The sequence below is a fragment of the Haemorhous mexicanus genome, chromosome 7, assembly GCF_027477595.1.
Source record: "Haemorhous mexicanus isolate bHaeMex1 chromosome 7, bHaeMex1.pri, whole genome shotgun sequence".
Lineage (NCBI taxonomy): Eukaryota > Metazoa > Chordata > Aves > Passeriformes > Fringillidae > Haemorhous > Haemorhous mexicanus.
Window position 1 is genome coordinate 37,695,183 of NC_082347.1, and position 19,694 is coordinate 37,714,876.

Sequence of the window (19,694 nt, forward strand, 5' to 3'; positions counted from 1 at the left end):
ATAGGATGTAAATGGCACTGAGTAATTGGAAGAAAAATTTTTAGACAAGGCTTAATTCCCATAGATTATTCTTTCTCTAGCTGCTCTCACACAAGTGTGAAATGATCCCAGGTTTGTTTTGACTGCTGTCAGTCACTTGTTGTGAATTCTGAAATGTCTTAGAGTGATACTTCACTGACAAGTCCATTCAGTGGAAATAACTCCTGGTTCATGAAAAACACACAGCCAGTTCTGAGCCTCCCTTCCTGATGTGTAAGCAGGAAAGGAGCTTAGGCTCAGTTTCTCCATCACTTACTTTCACCTTTTTCTTCTAAAAAGACATTATTTATTGTTTTCCTGCTGTTTCACCTTCTGTTGTTATTCCCTCTATGACATTAGGAGAAAAGTTGCCAGCTTCCCCAGCATCCCCCTTGCTGCCCAGACTGAGGAAACACCAACCCTGATGTTCTGTTCAGTTTGTGCCATAAGTGTGGAACCTCTTGTGGCTGATTTGCCACGTGTTTACCAGTTCAGGTGCACTGTACTCTGATAAAGTTCAGTATCTGGTGATGTGAAGGTTCATTAGGTGTGGTGAGCCTCTGATTTGCTGAGATCTGGCACAGGATGTTCATAAAGAATGATCAGGGAGTCCCAAAAAAGGTGGATTTCTTTAAGCATGATGCATGGAGGAGAGAAAAGGTGAAAAAGAGATGAAAATTCTTTGTCCCTCTTATAGCCACTAATAGAGAGAAGGGGATTCAATGCACCTGGAGTAAGGAGGAGTTAAGATAGATGCCTTCAAGCCTTCCCCTGGGAGTGCCTGAATCTCTCACTGACTGGATTATATGACTTTAGATGGGCAATATGGATCTTTCTTAAAGGAAACAACAGCAGAACAAATAGATTTTCTTTTTTACCATCCTACATTCACGCTCTCACTTGTTGCTTTGCTTGCCACTGTAAGGACAGTGCAGCAGTGAAGGCACATGTCAGTCAGGTGTGCAAGGAACAATCAAGACAAAACTCAACAAAAAGACTGAATTTACTGCCAGTCTTCAAAAGCAGACATGTTTTTTAAGAAAGGCAGTGAAGTGCTGTTCATCTGCATTTGACTTTATGGAAAATTTCCCCATGCAATTTCCATAAAAAACAGAGACAAAACAATGGAGGGGAAAAACAGAGCACAGGACTGAGTGGTCACTGTGAACACACGTGTTGGAAGAGGAAGAGTTTATTTAACAGCATGGGTGTCTCTAGGATTGACTTGTTCTTTCATTTTTGCTGGTAGCTGTTATATTTTGAGAAAACCCCTATTTTTGCTTTGATGAAGGTCCCACTTTTTTTTTTTAACTTTAAAAAATATAACACTATAACACATTGTTATGATCTAAAATAGCCTCAGGCAAAGGTTTTATGGAGACAGGATGAGTGCTGCTGAAGTGCAGCATCTGGGGCAGCAGCCCAAGGAGAAAATAGCTCAGTGGCTGTCATAATCAAAGCTATATAACTGTAAATGTTCTGCTGGAAATCAGACATTTGCCTGATAATTTTTTTTTTTCTGATGGGAAATAAAATTCATTGGCTCCTGGTTTGCAACAGGGAGCTACGGTGTGGACTGCAAAATTAAATCATTTTTAATCTAAAATGTGTGTGTGTGTGCAGAATCCAAGTGCCAGTGAAATCAAGGCAAAGATCTCCACAGGCTTGAGATGAGGTTCTTTGGAAAGTCTGGGGACTTGGCATGCAAGCACAAATAGAAGAGATGATTAATTCTCACCTAGTATGACAGTTCCTTCTTGTTGTCCAATTTTATTGGAAAAAGAAATGTTAATCATGGGAGCAAATGTGAGGGGAAAACACTGAAATATTTAATCAAAACATCCAAATCCTTTTGAAAGAGAAATAAATTAATCCAATTGTAGTTTTGGCCAAAAGGCAATGCTTTAGCCTGAAAGTGTTTAATTGCATCACACACACACACACTCATACACATATATATATATATATATATATATATATATATATATATACACACACACACACACATACATACATGTGTGTGTGTAGATATATCTATATATCTTGTGTATTGGTGTGTATAGGAATTTTGCTTGACATAAAGAGCATGAGAGTTTAATCTGGTAAATTACAAAACTCAAAATTTGCAAACCCACAGTAATTCATTCTCTATTTTTTCCCCCCTTTATTGACTTATGCCCATTCAAATGGTATGGTAGGAAAACTGGCTTTGTGTAGGAAAATAAGAACAAAGTAAGTCATGATGATTACAATGCTCTGAGGTCTGTCCTTAGTCTGGCTAACAAGAAAAACAGTGGGCTAAAAAAAAAGGTAATTCAGTTTTCAGTCCAGCAATGGTTTAAGTCTGCAAATCAAATGCTGTAATGCTGCAGTTTATTGCTTGGTACTTAGGTTATTATTGTTCTCTTTGCTCATTTTGTAGCTGTTTCCTTGGCTCTAGCCCTGAATGGTGTCTGCACAAATACTATTAAATTAATAGTGGGAAGGTAAGTCCTGTCATGTTCTAAATGGTGGGTTTAACTTGGGAGGAATGGAGACAGACTGACAGCTCCAGCTGTAAAATCCCAGTAAAGAGAGAGCTGCTGCTCCAGAGCACATGGAGCCAGAGGAGCTGTCCTTGGCCTGGTGCAGGTGTTGTACAAATTCATTAGGTGACACCCCACTGTGCCAGGAATCCGTGCCCTGTGCTCTGCTGCTGGTTTGACTGGCTGGCAGACCTGGACCAGAGAGGGCTTTGGGAGGGGTGGTGGGAGCTGAAATCAGCTCATTGCATTGGCAGCACGGGAGGGGAGAGTCACAGCGTGGGGGAGCTCAGATGGCAGTGCCCCTTGTCTGATTAAAGAGGAATCAGTTCATTTTGTGAGAAGCAGATTCTGTGTCCAGGTGACATCAATATCCATGGCAAAACAAACCTGGGAGCCAAGCAGTAAATGCATTCCTGAGTAGAACATTTCTTTAGGGAAGCATTATTCTGAATGAAGAGCTCAGAAAATATGTTTTAGGTATTTTTTTGTCTCTTTATCAAAATTTTTAATAGTTTCAGCTGAAAAATACACATTTGACTTGAGTTCATACACTTGACAGAGTCCAGTGCTGCTTTTGTTGCTGGGATGTTTTGCAGCATTGAGGAAGCAATATTTGTGTTTGGTTTCTGATGAACCCTCTCTGCTGCAGAGCTGGTGCCCTGACAGTAATGGCACTTGGCACTTTTATTTGATGAGTGCTTTTAAAATAATTAAGAATACACCCACTTCTTTCGACAGGAATAAGCTCATTTTTCCTGCACTCCAAGCCGGGTATTTTGCTGTCAGCTTGTCTCTGTATCTGTGATCATTCACTTTTCTTCTCCATGTGGTTTGTTAGCTCAGGATCAGTGTGACACCAGCCAAACCCACAGGCCCAGCCCACAGCAGGGTCAGCAGAGGTTAAGAGGTTTGCTCAATGCACTGAGACAGCATCAAGGCTGGTTTGGATTTTGGTGGCTGATTTTGGGATATTCTGAGCTGGATGTCAGAAGCTCAGAGGTTTGCTCAATGCACTGAGACAGTCAGCATCAAGGCTGGTTTGGATTTTGGTGGCTGATTTTGGGATATTCTGAGCTGGGTGTCAGAAGCTTAGAGGTTTGCTCAATGCACTGAGACAGCATCAAGGCTGGTTTGGATTTTGGTGGCTGATTTTGGGATATTCTGAGCTGGGTGTTTTGGCAAGACCTGTGAAAATTTGGGAGTCATTACAGTTTGTGCAAAACTGATCACTCTAGGCAAGAGTAGCCTGCATGTGTGTGATAAGCAGTAAATGTAATAATCACTCTGAGGTTTATTTGTTACTACAGCTTTTGTGTTTTTAACATCCATGGTGTTTTTTGTAGACCGCGTCCCGATTTCTTTTACCGCTGCTTTCCAGATGGAGTCATGAACTCTGAAATGCACTGCACAGGTGATCCAGACCTGGTCTCTGAAGGCAGAAAAAGCTTTCCAAGCATCCACTCCTCCTGTAAGTTCACTTTTAAACACAGTGCCTCTTTTGTAAAAAGCTGTCCTTTCTGTGGTTTGGGGTTGCTCTTCTTCTTCTGGATTGTGAGCCTGATTTTTGCTGGAGGAGTCTGAATTTCTGACTTGCAGAAAGTCACAAATTTCCTTCTGGAAATGAAATTGTGAGCCTGCGACCCTTCCTCATCTTGGGAACCACCTGAGGTCATTCAGAGTCATAGCAGGGCTGTCAGCAGAGTGAAGCACATTCAAGGCTCCAGAACACTGTGATTCAGAGGGGCATCTGTTCCCCAGTGCAGACCTTTGTCTAATAGTAAATATTTATTTTATTATGTTCCAGTACAGTCACTCTTTTGGCTTTGAGGTGGTCCTCAGTCTTGGTCTCATGGTTTGATCAGGTACCCCCAGGTTGTGCTGTATCCTGACAGATGTTTAGGTGGCTTTTTGAGAATTCATCTACCTGATTTAATTAGTTTTACTAACTTAGATGTTTGTAAAGGTTCCTTCCTCTGTCTTGAGAAGCTGATTTTTAGTGTGTTTTATGTCATGTCTGATAGAACTTTTTTCCTTCTGTAAAATAACTTGATTACTGATTCTTTGGGTTTGTTTTTTTGGCCAGTAAAGTTTGTTGCTTTCAGCTGTTCTGTTTTTAAGAACTGCCAATTGAGAGCCAGTAATTCGTATGTATGGAATTGTTTTTGAAAGTGGTAACTTCAAATTGCCTGATTAGACAGAAGTATATATTGCATACAAGTTGAGTGATAAAATGAATGAAATTGTGAGCTGATTTTGCTCCTTCTTTATTGTTTGAGTTACAGAAATGCATAAGAGAGTATTAGATATTTGTGGCTGTGTTATTAACTTTAGTTCCAAGCCAGTGAGGCAGCCAGAGGAGGAATCCTGGGGTTTTCCTCTTACCTGGCACTGGTTGTATAAGCTCTGAGTTATGGTGCTGCAGCTCACACCTGATTTATTGGAGCAGAATGATGTCCCAGAGTATTTAGATCTAAATTATGAGAGCAGCTTTCTCCATCACTGACATAAGATTAGTGTGGCTGAGTTGAGTGCATTTCCCACCACAAAGCCTTTTATTAAAATGTGATAAGAATGAAGAGATATATTCAGTAATTTTTATCACTTGTTAAGTGTATGTTAGAGAGGCAATTCTGCAGCTGCTTGAACTACTTAGCTGATTGAAGCCTGATGTTATAATATCTAAGTCTCTGACAAGCCTTAAAAATCCATGTTTTAGTCTCATAATGGAGAAGGAAAGCATTTAATTTGACAATCAGACAATGCTAACCCTTCCTCTCTGCAGCAAAATTATTTCCATAACCAAAATTGTCAGTTTTATCAAGAAGAGTTTATGGCTGTGATCACAAATTTGGGCTCTTGCTATTACTTCATTCCCAGTAATGTAAAGAGTGGAAATCAAAAAATTATTATGGGAAGCACACCATTATACTGCATTATCTTACACCTATGGAGCAGTGAGGATGTTTGGGATATAATAATTCATGTTTGCAAATTGTGCTATAGTTTTCCATTTTCTTAGCTCATTTTTTAAAACTGTCCTTCCTGTCTTCTTAAGGTGTGAGTGTTTATGAACTTTCCTTCCATAATCTCAGTCCAAAATTTCTCCTTGGCACCTTTCTCCCTTCCTTCAGCACAAGATTGTTACGAGGTAAAGTGAAGGAGTTCCACTCTTCAGATTTCTGTCATCCTTCACTGCGTGTTGAGAAATTCATGAAACAGCATCAAAAAGGGTTGTTTAGTTGGGAATTTTTTTGTTTCTGTTAGTGTTTGGGGGATTCTTTTTTCTATTTCATGACTGCAGAAATGTAAATGTTGAGGATGAGAACTGACATAAACCACAGTACCTCTCTTGGTATGATGGTTTACAAGTAGCCCACTACAGTTTGGAATTTCCTACTTCACTTGAACCCATGGGGAAAATAAATCACAAGTAAAAGCTGCCAGGCAGCTCATAAAGAGGGGTTAGAAGCTTCAGTCAAGAGCCATTCTCATCTCCAAAACAGTTTTTCTTAAGGCATTTCTAGGCTAGGCTGTCAATCACAAGCTTTGTTATACCAGAATCTAAAACTTCATCCATGCAAGACGAGGCCTTTAAACAAGAAAATCCGTGGTGCTGTAAATGGGGAGCTGTAAGAGTGTAAAATGCAGGGATGTGTGACAAGAGTGACAGCACTGGCACTGCCAGATGGCCTGGCCTGACCTTGCTTACTCCATAAAAATGTTGTGAACAGCCTGTTACCACTCACAGAGCCCTGAAGGAGAGCTCTCCTTTCTTGGAGCTCAGATGATTTCCTTGGCTTCACCTCCCTGGGCCAAGGAGAGCTTGTCATAAAAGAAGAAAAATGTGTGGAGCACAGACTGTTTCATAAAGCCAGAAAGGGACTTGCACATTCCACTGGATCAAAGAAATCTCTGGATCTTTTGGGTTGTTTGGAACCCATTTTTCTTCTTTTCCAGTGTGCTGCCTTTATTGTGAAAGGGGACAGACCTTTGGCTGTAGGAGCCCAGACTCCTGCCTGTGTCCAGTAGCTCAGAGGTGCTCCTGAGTGGCCCAAAATAACTCCAAAATATGCATTTGTTTATTCCATATTTAGCATTTCCATGGTTGTATAATCCATTGGCAATTTAATGCTAATTTAAAGCCAGCCCCGGTGATGGAGCCATGCAGCCTCTCTAGGCCCGTACTTCATCAAAACAGTGATGTTTAAAGATCATAAATGCAGCATTTTTTCCTGCCTGTGCCCTTCCTGTGTGCCTTCTGAAGAGTTTTCTCGCAGAGAACCTTTGGGTAGCCTGCCCTGGAGAGGCCTCATGGCATCCCCACCTCTCCAGATGTTTTTTCCCTCCTTGCAACAAGATGGAAACAGCAGCAGCAAGCTACAGATGAAAAATGAGCAACCAAATGGATGGACATACAGACAGAATGATTGAGTGCATTCAATGAAACAAAGAGAACAAATAGTGCAGAAATCAGCAGAAAACCTTTTATTGGCAATGATTAGCCAGCATACCAGTTAATGAAAAATGTGATGTGTGGATAAAGAGAATTTAACTGAATGCAACTCATGCAAGAGGAAAATTAAGGTGAATGAACATAGAACAATTAATTGGACAAGCCATGTGCACAACTGGGAGCTGAAAAGATCACTGAATTTACAGGCATGCATTGTACTAATGGGATGGATAGGCAGCTTTTTGTAATTGATTTCTTCCTTTTCATCTAATGCCTGATGTCATTTTGACATTTGTGTCAGGCTGACAAAATCTCTCCACAAACAATATAGGAACTTACAAGTCCTGGAGTGTTATTTATTTAAAAATCAATGTGCATGGGAAAGAAATGCTTATAAATCCAGGTTTGTATCCAGTGAAGCAATTCCAGGTAGGCCAGATAGGCAGTAATTAAAAATGGAAAAGAAATCAGTAGGGTTCATTTAATTAACTGTTCTTTGTTACTTTCAGTAGCTTTATGTATTTGCCAGCTCAAGGAAGATTTCACAATGTGCCAGTCTTTATACAAGCTACAAAAAGGGAGCTTTTCATTGGTAATTGTGTGGACAGGGAGGTCTGAGTCGATTCTGGTGACAGAATTTAGAATTTGTATTATTACCATGGGCTCGTGAGAGAGAATGCCAGCTTTCTAAATCCTGTGTTATTCTTAAATTGCAGTTAGCTATAATTTGTTGTAGTTGCTACAATTGGCTAAATATCTTTGTTTGGAGAATATATCTTAATTTTTTTTCAGGGAACATGTTCAGCCTGGAAGCCACCAGGGTTTTTTTCATGCACAAGGAAGGCTGATTCTGCTTGACCATATGTCAAGAACTTGTTTAATTAAGGTGACAGGAATATGAGCATGTTTTCCAAATGAGAGCTCACATTTCTGAAAGCATGTAGGGTTCATGAGCTGCAGCTTAAAAATTGTTGCCATGCCCTGGGACCTCTAAAGAGTTCTCAGAGGAGAGCAGAAGAATATGAGCAGTAAATTTCCTGTGATGTTGCCACATCCCCAGTCAGGTGGCTGGAAGGAGGGGGGAAATAAAGGGACAAATTCTCTTTTCACTTTATATCCTGGTAATGGCACAAATATAAACTGGTTCTCCAAAACTTTGAGTTGGGTTTTGTCCATGTCTTTTTCCAGTCGTTGTCTGAAATGAATTTTGGCTTAAAACATGAATGCAGATCATCTTTCCAAGTTTTGGATACAGAGCTCTAAATCAAAGGAATAAAGACCTGATCCATTGCATTCTAACTGAATCTTTGACCCAGATTTCACCTCTATAAATGAGGACAGACCACCAGCAGCAAACAGAAGTGTTGCAAAAGTAGTGTGGGTTTATGTTAAAACAGATAATAAATGAGGCTTCATTTATTGCCAAAACCAGGGCAACTTCATGGCTACATCTGAAATGTTTATGTTCATATGTTGCTTTTCAGAACAGTAAGCAGCAAATCAGCATCACAGGCTTGCTTCAAATGTTGTTCAGTAAAATGGGCTGTTTAGCTTAAAAGAAAAAATTAAATCCTAGACAGGGAGATGTCCCATATGCTGCTGTGATTGTAGTAATGGAGTCCTTGTACAAGTAAATATGGGTAAATAATAACAACACAACACAATTTATTTAGAAACACCAAAAATCCTCTGTGAATTTAATGGCAGATTCTTGACCCTGTTTGCTTTCTTAGAGGAAGTGATTAATTCTTCATGATATAACTCCCTTTAGGCTCTTATTCTGCTCAAAACATTTGCAAGCAAATTGCAGTTGCCAGTTTTGGCTTCAGCTTTATTTAGTGACTATTTTTAAATGTGTTATTTCTGAGTTGGCCAGAACTACTGAAACTGTTTTTCAGCTAAGGAATTAGATTAGAGGAAGTTGCATGAAACTGGTTTTGGTGTCTTTCTACTGAAGCAAATGCACTGGCTTGGTGAGAGGTTAATTGAAGATCCTTGGGGCTTGTCCTGCTGAGTGTTGGTGGTCAGGGGGAGATGGAGCCCTTGGTGGCCACAATTCCCACAGAGACATCCTGAAACTGAGGTGTCTGCTGTGAAATAAAAAGAATAATCACCTGCTAGTCTGGTTTATATCAGCTTATAGTTGGATTTACAGAACTCTGAGGATAAAGGTACCTCTGGAGATTGTGCAGTTCCAGCCACACCTGAAGGCAGGGTCAGGGTGAGAAGGTTCCAGAGGATGATTCCCAGCTGAGTTTTGATTTAATGTGAAGATTCCACAACCTGTCTCACAGGGAAGCTGGTCCAGTGCCTGACCACTCAGTGAAAATGCTGTATGTTATGTTAAAATGCAATTTCCTATGCTTTAATTGGTGCCAGTTGTCTCTTCTCCTTGTACTGGCTGCCACCCAGCAGAGCTGGGATGTTCTTCCCCCAGTCCAGGAATTTGCATTTCCCTGTGTTGGACTTCAGGAGATTCCTGCTGGATATTGATCCCTGAGAGAAAGTTGCCAAACTTGCTAAAAATTAACCATTTTAACATAGTGCCTGCAGAGATGATTGAACTTACAATTTCACATTGGATTGGATGGATTTATGGGAATAAAATAAATTATAAATTAACATATCCTGTATAAAATTGCTGTATCAGCAGCAAAATAAATTAAACACTAATGTGATTTTTGTTTTTGTAGCTGCAATTTAGTTACTCAAATTAGTTTGAAAAGTTGACTTTTGGCTAAATTGTCTTTTTTTTTAATAAAAGTCTTTATTGAGTCTAGAGATTCCTTTTTGCAAGGAAAAACCAGAGTTTTAAAGAAATGATTTTGTGGTACACAGAGCTGTGCAAGTGCTTTCATTTCTCGTGTGGGTGTTTTTGTTTTTCTTTTTTTTATTATATTGCTGAAAGAGGTTTGTAGAGATTGCTGTTGAATATTGCTGAAGAAATCAGAGAATTCAATCAGAGATCTGAGATGAAGAATGCAATCAGAGGCTGTGGGGACAATAGCAGTGACTTGTGTTGTCATGTTTTTTAATTACCTCCTTGATGAACGAAGGTGTCTTGATGTGTTTGAGAAAGTAATAGCTCCTTAGAGGGGAAGAAGAAAATTATTTTCTTTGCCCTTTGAGCTGTAGTTTGCACTTACAGACAAAATGGAAACATGGAAAAAGCTGAAGTTAAAAAAGTGAGCTGCAAGAGTAAGTAAATCTCTGATCTTAGCTCCAATAAACCAGTTTTCCCAGCAGCTGCTGCTGGTTATGGGTTATTAAATTGCTGTTTCTTGGTTATTATATCTGTTCAGTTTGCTTTCATCTGTGCAGGAAAGGGGCTTAATCACTTTTCAGTCTAATTCTTCCTTTCTTTTTGCCTAACTTCAGCTTTTTTGGCAAGTTTTGCAAGCTAAGGTTAAGGTGTTGTTTTCACAGGCTGCAGAAGACTTTGTTGTGCTGCTGTGGATTTCAGCTGTGTCTAAAGTAAAGACCATTGTTCTTCTGCCTGACCTTTTCTGCTCAAAGCTCTCTGAGTCACACCAGAGATCCAAAGATCAATTTCCATCTGTGAGCTGTGGTGACAGCTCTGCTCTGGAGTGAAATGGGTCAGAAAGCAGAGGTTGGATTTGAGATTGGAAGGCTGTGAGCTCAGGGGAGGCTGGCACATCACTTTCTGACCCTCTTTGAGGGAGAAATCTCACCACAGTGCTGGCAAAGATTGAGATTCCTTGGAACTGCCATTGCAGCACATAAATCAGAGTATGCAGGAGTGCTCTACCTGTATTAGAGCTACTTGGAAGGAAACCCAAATATTCTGTGTCCATGAGGACTTTAAAACTCCCTACTGAGCACTCACCTTTGTGAGCTGGGGTGGGTCTTTTTCACCCTAAAAGAATTAGTTGTGATCAGTCTCCAAATCCTCCTTGCACACTCAAATCCCCTTTGAGCAGCAAAAGGGGTAGACCTGACTCACACAAGATCATGTCTTCTCATGCAAACAGCTCTGAATCCTGAATAGTTTCATTAAAATCAGGAGTACCACCTACAATTCTGCTAGAAGCAAAAGAAGAACTCAATAAACCCCTTGAAATTGAATGATAAAGTTAAAATGCCAGGCAGCTCCCTTTAGAGGTGGCTGACTGATTTATCAAACAGCAGAAATCTCAGTCATAACATTTTCTGAAAACATTAATTTAGATCTCTTGAAAGCAAGGGGATATTAAAAGGCTCTTGAGATAAAAGCTATGAGATAAATGCAGGAAATCAAGTATACTGTTTATGCCAGAAAGAGAAAAAGAGCACCTGCAAAAGCCTCATTTGGATTTTGCTAATGCTGTCAGTTCCACATAGAAAACCTGAGTTATTGCAGGTAATTTATTTCCCCTTCCTTCTGCAGAAGACTGAGCAAATAATGACATCAGTGTTTTCTTAAACAAAGCCTACATGACAATTATTTATGCAAAATATTTTTAAAAGTAATACTGCTTTGTTGAAAAATACTGATTTGTCTGGAGGGTTTTTTTTTTTGTTGAGACTTTCAGTTTTCCTTTGTTTCAACCTGTGTTAAAACAATGGGTTTGGAAATCTCTCAGTCTGGTTCCTACATTTTTTATAAGCAACTGGGAACTTTTGGGGAATGATTATGTTGAGGGTTTCTAACCATGTTAGAAGGCAATGCAAGTTGGATTTGTGGATAAAATAGCATGGGAAGTATTTAAAAAAAATCACTCACAGGGGAGGTGGGGGAAGGAAGAAATCTGAGGATGTTTTTACTGAGGGAATTAATCAGAAAACAGAAATCAGAATGATTGACCCAATGTTTAAGCTATCAGAGCATTTCCACAGATATTCCACAGACATCTAAATATTTAAATCACTTGCTTAGTCATGCAAGAAGTTCTCTACCATAGGATAAGCTATCTTATTCTTCATTTTATTAGCCTATCTTTGCTGATCTCTTCACCCTGGGATCCAGTGACAGGACATGTGGGAATGATTCAAAGCTGTGCCAGGGCAGGTGTAGACTCAATATCAGAATAATCTCTGTCCATGGGGGTGGTCCAACACTGGAAGAGGCTTCCCAGAGAGCTGGGCAGTGTTTGCCAAGCCTGTCACTGTTTGGGAGGTATTTGGACACTGCTCTTAATAATTTGCTTTAGCTTTTGGTAATTTTCTAAAATTAAAAAATAATTTTAAAATAATTAACTAAAATAAATTAATTAATTTCAAATTAACATTCATTTCAAAGATTTAAAAATTAATTGAAAAATAATTTTTTTAGCTTTTTCAGCCCTGCAGTGGTCAGGCAGCAGGAATAAATGATAATTGGTGGTCCCTTCCAAACTCTTTTCTGTTCTATTCTCCTTGTTCCCTGCTCTGTCTGCCTTCATGACTTGCTTGAAATAAGTAAGTTTGTGTGGATGAACACAGGAAGCTCATGTCTGAACAAACTGAATGACTAGTTGATGTCAATCTCAAAAAAGTCAACAGGCAATGTTTAAAAAATATTTATGCTATTTATTGTTTGATATATTTATCAAGCAGTAGGATATGATACCACTTTCTGGTATTGTTTATGGCAAGGGGGCTGGAACCTCAATGGAAAATATCACTGCATGCAGGAATGCCTCTTGCAGCAGGGCAGGGAATGGGAAGGAGTTAAATGTGAGGAGCAGGAGAATAATGTGGATGTGAATATCCATGGATCTGGCCTTGATTCTCTGCATTGCTCTATGGTATCCCTGGAAATGGGATTTACCTCTCACAGCTGCAGTCCTGATATCTGGTTCACAGACCAGCCCTGCATTTACTGGGATGTGTCCCACTCCCCCCAGCTGCACTCTGCTGATTTGGGCGGGCTGAAAGCATTCTCAGGATTACTCTAACTAAATTAGGTTTCCATCCAGTCCCCCTCCTCAGTTTTGGGAGAGAAAGAGAGAAATCTCTTGGTTTTTTGCTCCTCTGAGCCAGTTATAAATTCTGTGACAGCAGCCTGGGTGTGGATTCTCTTCTCAGCCAGGTAAAGGCTCTACAGCAACTCTCAGAACATCCCAGCACTCTGCTGGTGACTGGCTGCTTGTGAATGTTTTATTGTCTCTATCTCTTCACAACTGACTGTTCCACTCAGTGTTTGTCACTGTATGTCATCAGAGATATTAAAGCTGATTATATCATTTATGCTCTAGGCTTGCCTGATGAAGCACTAATTAAATGAACACAACATTTGTGTTGTTTCTTGCCGTGCCACTGCAAAGAAAAAAGGTGACTGGGAAATCTGATGTCATTAGAATGAAAGGACAGGTGGCTCCTCCTCCCCTTTTCCACTAAATAATTCAAAATTAGTCAGTTGTAAGAGGGAAAATATTTTTGCATGTTAAAAGACATCCACTTGTTTGAAAAATTAAAGTGATTTATGTGCTTCAGAGTGGAGAAATTATTGAATTTCAACAGAAATGTTTGCTGTCCTGTGATAATTTTTATAAAATATTACCTCAGTACTTGTAATTATAGTTGGGTATCTAAATTTGAACTGTTAATTATCTTTAGCTAGCAATTTCATGGAGGATAATCATATTTCCTTCACTTGAAAATGAACATTTTAAGTAACAAATGAGCTACAAGCCACAGGTTTTTGGCAGTAATTGCTGCTACTCCCCTATTTTCAGGATAAATCTCTTAATTAACAGCTGTATGGCACTGTCTCACTGAAATATTTCATCCTTTTATAAAAGAATCCAGGGAAGTATGAAAAGGATTTCTTAGATATGCAAGCAAAAAACCAAAAAAAGGTCCTGTGGGGTTTATTGGCTTCTTAATTCAAACTCTGGGTACACTCAGGAATGATTCTGTTTAATGTTTTTACCTCTGACATAATTACCTGTGAATACTCAACAACAAGGGCTGCTGGAATTCATGAGGGGCTTGGGAAATGAACTCCTTCATGTTCAGTTTTCCAGCCTTAATTATAAATCAATTCTTTTGAGCCTGTTTGAGGTTCAGATTATGTGTATGCCTCAAAAAAAATATTCCTTTTTTTCTGAATTAAAAAAAAAAGGTGATTTTTTTAAAATACAGGAATCCTGGAGATGTAGAGCAGTGGTTTCTCACTGGAATTTATCCTACCTGGCCAACTGAATTTATTTATTAATTATTATTTATTCATTAATATATATATAATATTATTAATAGTATTTTGTTTATTTTTATTAATAACATTTTAATTTATTTATTCTGAACTTTTTTACACAAAGGATGTAGGGGCACTGTGGGCTTTGGGTTGGAAGGGACCTTAAAGATCATCCAGTTCCACCCCCTGCCATGGACAGGGACAGCTCCCCCCAGACCAGGTTGCCCTTGAGCCTTCTCTTCTCCATGCTGAACAACTCAGTTCTTTAGCACTTGAAAAAATTATATTTTCTCCCTTTTCTTTGTATGTTGAGAGGTATTAATCCCAAATCTGGGTACTCCATAACAGAGAGCAACTCTAGTTTTACTCTCTTCAGCAAGCAAACTTCATTCTAGACTGAACTGGGAATGAAGATGCCCAATTTTCCAGTCCCTGATTTTCCCAAGAGAATTATTTAAAAGTCTCTCTCAAGGGAGTTTTTGGCAAGTTTGGAGCCAGTGGATTCAGTGACAATACAATCCTGCTGTGCAGCCACTTCCTCCTTGGTGTCCTGGTCCACTTTGAAAGTGGGGCTGAAAAAGGCTCAAAGTCATTTGCCTTCCCCCTGTCCAAACTCTACTTCTCTCCCTAAAACCCAAATTAAAAGTTCCTCTTGCAGATGGTGGATAGATCTGCATTGCTTTGCAGTGCTCAGGAATAAATAACATTTCCCTGTTCCTGCTGTGTGCCACACCATGAGAAGGGAAGCTGTGCTTTCCTGTATAAAACTTCCTGCTCAGCCTGGGCACAGTTCTGGGCTTCCCATAGTTCCTTTCTGAAGTATTTAGGGGGATTATTTGCAGCACTAAACCAGGAATATTCCAGTAAACTCCTTGACACTGCTGACCATGAGTTTGACAGAAGCCTTCTGATCCTCCACTATCAAAAATTTCTATCCATGGAGAAACTCTTCAGCCTTTCTTCTAACTGTGTTTTGCATGCTAGTCTGTATGCTTGGGCCAATTTCCTCCAAATAAGTATTAAATTATTATTATTATTATTATTATTATTATTATTATTATTATTATTATTATTATTATTATTATTATTATTATTATTATTTATTATCCCTGAATGAGTGATGCAAATACTTGGCATGACAAGGGGTTGAGCAGGATGTGATCCTTATCCAGGATGCTACTGCTGGTGTAATTACAGAAAACCAGGAAAACAAGAAGTAACCCTGATCCATTGGTTGGAATTTGACATCTCCCAATGTTGACCTGGAAAATAAAAAATGCTCTTGGTAGGGATTATTTGCTGTTAAATATCTCATAAATGCCCCCATGGCCATAATTTGTATTAGTGCTGAAGAGGCAGTGATCTAAGGCCTGTGCCAAGGCTGAGCTTAAAAAGAGAAATTATTAAAAGTAATTCCAGGATCTGAGCTGGTTTAATCTTCTCTTTACTATGTTCTCAGAGAAGGAGGATTTTTTTTCAAGGTTTCTACCCACAGAAATGGAAAAGTAGGCTGTGGAACAGGTTGCTTTTAGGACTTTAGTAAAAGGTGTCATGAACTGAACAAATTCAAACTTAGTTCTCATTTTCTGGTGGCAATGAGATGCATCCTGAGGCCACCTTAGGAATTTCAGGTGAGATGAGATATCTGGAAAGGTACATGAAAAAACATGTCACCAAAAAAAACTCCAAAAAAAGTTAGTAAGAATTCACTGGGACAGTGGTGCAAAAACAATCTAATGACTGATGCTCTTGCTTTTCAGATAATATAAATCTATTTTTGTTCTAGCATGTCTCTGTCTCCAGCATCTCTTTTTTGTTTCCCAAGTCCCTGCATACATTTGTAGTTGGTGATGTGCTTTTCATGTTGCTTCTGCTGAACTGTCTTTCTCTGTGAAAAGAAATTAATAAAGCTAAGCCAAAGGGAAGGTGATTGACTGTCCCACTTGGAAAAAAAAGAATTTAAAAATATTTTGTGAGAATAAGCTCATGACATTCTTTGGGAATTGTTCTTCTATAAAATGCTCTTTGAATTGGATTTCAGCATTAAAATTTATACACTCATTTGGTATCATACTTTTTCCTTCAAGAAAGATAAATATTTCAGCCTTTGAACAGTGTGAAACTGAAAACATTCAGCAGTAGCCCTGGCTGCTGGAATTCCTCAGTAGGCTGCTGAGCAATTCCAGAGATGAATAGTCTGTGTTTGCACCTGGGAAATGCACAGCAACCACTGCAGAAATAAAGCATTGCAGACAAAGGGATGGATCACTTTATCTGATCCTTGTGGAGGCCATTCAGATGGTTGTTTTGTAATTTGATGTCACTTAAGGAAGTTAGGAGGGTTTTCTTCAGTTCAAAAACTGCTTAATGTAAAAAAGTCATTTATTGTGTGCTTAGCAAAGCATCCATTGAAACTTGAGAGGCTGAAGATCCTCCTGGGGTAGTTTAAATTTCAGAAAAACACTCACAAAAGCAATTACATTTTTAAATGAATAATTTATTTGGGGTGCTTTAGATCAGATTCTTATTTACAGTTTCTCACCTTATGCATTTCAGCTTGGTAATTGGCTTGGTCTGTACAGACAGGTTTTTCAGCTCAGCTAAATTCCCTGTCTGGAGGGAATCAGGGGGGAATCATTCCTGTCAGGATGGGATCTGTGGTGTCTCCAGATGCTGTCATCCTCCTTATTCCTTCTGAACTCGTTTTTTTTAAAAGAACATCATAAAAACAAACTGAACAATCAGGTCTATTGTATTTTTATTTATTCAAGTAATGATAATGCATTTTAAGGCATTTTAACAAGCCAAGACAGAACCTATGGCTTGTCCCGTGAGAGTTTTTCCTGAGTTCAGCACCTTGTGGCATCAGGATTTTGATTTGAGTTAGCTACACCATTTGGTAAAAATATCTCATTTCCTCATTCCTTTCTCCTCTTACAACATTTAAAATCAATGGAATTTTTTGTGTCTGGAATTTGTACCAGCATGTTCTTGTGCTAACATTGTTTTAAACTAAATCAGACTGATTTTCTTCTGTTCATTTACATCAATGTCTCCAAAAAGGGCTGGTTGGTATTTTTTATTGCTTTTCCTTTCTTTGTATAAAAAGAGCTGGATTTATTTTCTGGAAGAAGGCATCTTAGAAGTGATTTTGTATTGCTCTGCTGAATCTTTGGGATCTGTCTTCCTAATAACTTTTGCCAGGATAGTAGGCAGGGTGTGACCCTTCAGGGCATGTGTGTATCTGCATTTCCTTCATGCTGCGGTGATGTATGGACTCCAGCTAGTGCAGGAAAAAGTTCTCAAATATATTCTACTAATGGACCAATTCTTCAGTGTAAATATCACCTCTAGGCCCAGGATTCTTGAAGAGTGAATTGTTTTTCTTAATGTTCTTGACTGACATCTTCAGAACAGAGCCATCAGCAAAGCTGCCCCTGTGGGGTGCACAGCAATTGAGCTGTCTTGAATTCTGCAGTTTCTTTTATAATGGATACCCCACATCCCAGAGCCTTCTGCTGTTAATTCCATGGTTTGTGCTGCTGACTCTGCATGCACTGGGGCTGTTGGGTCAAGCAGCTCTTTCTGGATTTGCACACCCCAGGGTAAGGGAAGTCAATCTGAAATTCTGCAGTGTAAGGCTTCTCTGCACAATGGTAGTTCTACAGCCACAATATTAGTTTTATATATTATTAGAGTATATGAGATATAGTATATGAGATGTAGATATAGTATATTAGATATATCTAAATATCTATAAAGATATATAGATATATAGATGTATATAGAAAGAATCTATTGGATATATTTCTTTTCCCTCTTATATTAGGTGTGGGTTTCCCTAGAGGAGTGTTTGTGACTCTCTTCTTTCTGCCTTTTAGTTGGAGGGACACATCCACCACTTAAGGCAAGATCAGCCTTTGTGTTTATTGCAAATATAAATCCTGCTGAACTTCCATGTTCTTCCATGAGCACTTCCTTCTGGAAGACAGACCCTGAAAAGAACCCCAGAAATCTGGGGGAAATAATATTTTTAAAATAACACCAGGTTCTCTCTAAAGTCCTTTTAGCTACATCTGCTGCTGCTGTGCACCACACAGACGATTGCTGGTAAAACTGCCTGGTAAATGGTAGTAATCCTGAATATGAGTCTGTGTGAACTGGAAACTTACTTTATGGTTTGGGCAATATTCCTTTAAGCCCTCTAAATTGCTGGGCATTGCAGATTGCCTGAAAATGAAACCACAAAGTAATTGATTCTTCTGCCTGGGAATGCTGCCTTCAGATTTCAGCTCACCTAAAAAATAATACCCCAAGGTGAAAAATAGAAATATGAAGACAAACATGAAATATGAAGACAAACATATTTTTGGAGTGGGAAAGTTTTTGCTTCAGGATTGGATTTGATGTTGCATATCCCAGACAAATTTCACTTTGATCACTCCATTTACTCATCTGGAAGGTGAAATGGTGCAAACAAGTCCTTTCCTTGTCCAGTGTCTCTCTGGAAGGTGTAAGAGCTGCAACAGGAAAGAAGTTCAGAGCAGAAACTTGGTGCCTGAGCTCTCTTGTCACTGCCACTTGTGCACGTTCTACAGAAGTTGGGTAATGGAACCTAAAAATCTCATTTAAATGTAATTCAATTACAGAGCAAACTGTCTGAATCCTTTTCTGCTTTGAACCTCAACGTTTTAGAATAGGTCTAAAATCAGGAAAGATGTGCTGAAGGTGGAAGCATGAAAAAGCTTCTGTGACTCAAGTTAAAAATTTGCTTAAATGTTTAATTTAGTGTCTGATGTCTCCCTCAGAGGAAAAAGGTAAATTGCTGAAGGAAGAAAAAATTTAAATTTCTATGGGATAGGTGAATGTCTAGAGGCAATACAGTGTTTGCAGACACGTCAGGTTATGTGAAAGCTGAGTGTATATATTAGAAAAAAATCAAATTGCTTTTGAATGTTCCCTTTCCTGATTGCTTGCATTGTTCCATAGGTAACACCACTGCTGTGGAGAACACATGTATGTCATGGATCTTGTTGGAGAATGCTTTTTCTCATTCCCTTCCCCAAAAATATGATTTATTAAAAGTTTGCAAGATCATGATTGCTTTAATAAAAATAAAAGAAAGAAAAACCAATCAGTCAACCAATTACCAACCAACCCCTAATTACAGTTCACTGCAGTGATGTGCTTTGCTGTATCAGTTGCATTTTCAGGCCTTGGCTTCACCACCTTCTACCTGGCTGGAAAGCTGCACTGCTTCACGGAGAGCGGCCGTGGGAAGAGCTGGAGGCTCTGTGCAGCCATCCTGCCCCTCTACTGTGCCATGATGATCGCCCTGTCCCGCATGTGTGACTACAAACACCACTGGCAAGGTCAGGCATGCACAGGCCCTCGGGTCCTGCTCTTTTTTTCCTGAGTTAGCCGGGTATTTCTGTGGTAATGCGACACAAAATCGACGACACTTTGAGATGTTTAAGGTAAAGAAGGGGTAGGTTATTTCTGAACTCTGGTGTTTATAAGTGATTATGGATTGGAGGATGAAATGGATACTTTTTTAACTACACTGGTCAAACTAACAGTT

The 19,694-nt window shown here is 39.2% G+C and overlaps 1 protein-coding gene across 1 annotated transcript in view; it reads left to right on the forward strand.

Annotated features, from left to right (window-relative positions):
- Positions 1–19,694, forward strand: part of PLPP4 (phospholipid phosphatase 4) — a 47,741-nt gene that overhangs the window by 20,567 nt on the left and 7,480 nt on the right. Inside the window, exons 4-6 of the mRNA XM_059852108.1 lie at positions 2,441–2,504; positions 3,887–4,011; positions 19,315–19,485. Coding sequence (XP_059708091.1) covers positions 2,441–2,504; positions 3,887–4,011; positions 19,315–19,485 — 360 coding nt within the window. The remainder of the gene's footprint in view (positions 1–2,440; positions 2,505–3,886; positions 4,012–19,314; positions 19,486–19,694) is intronic.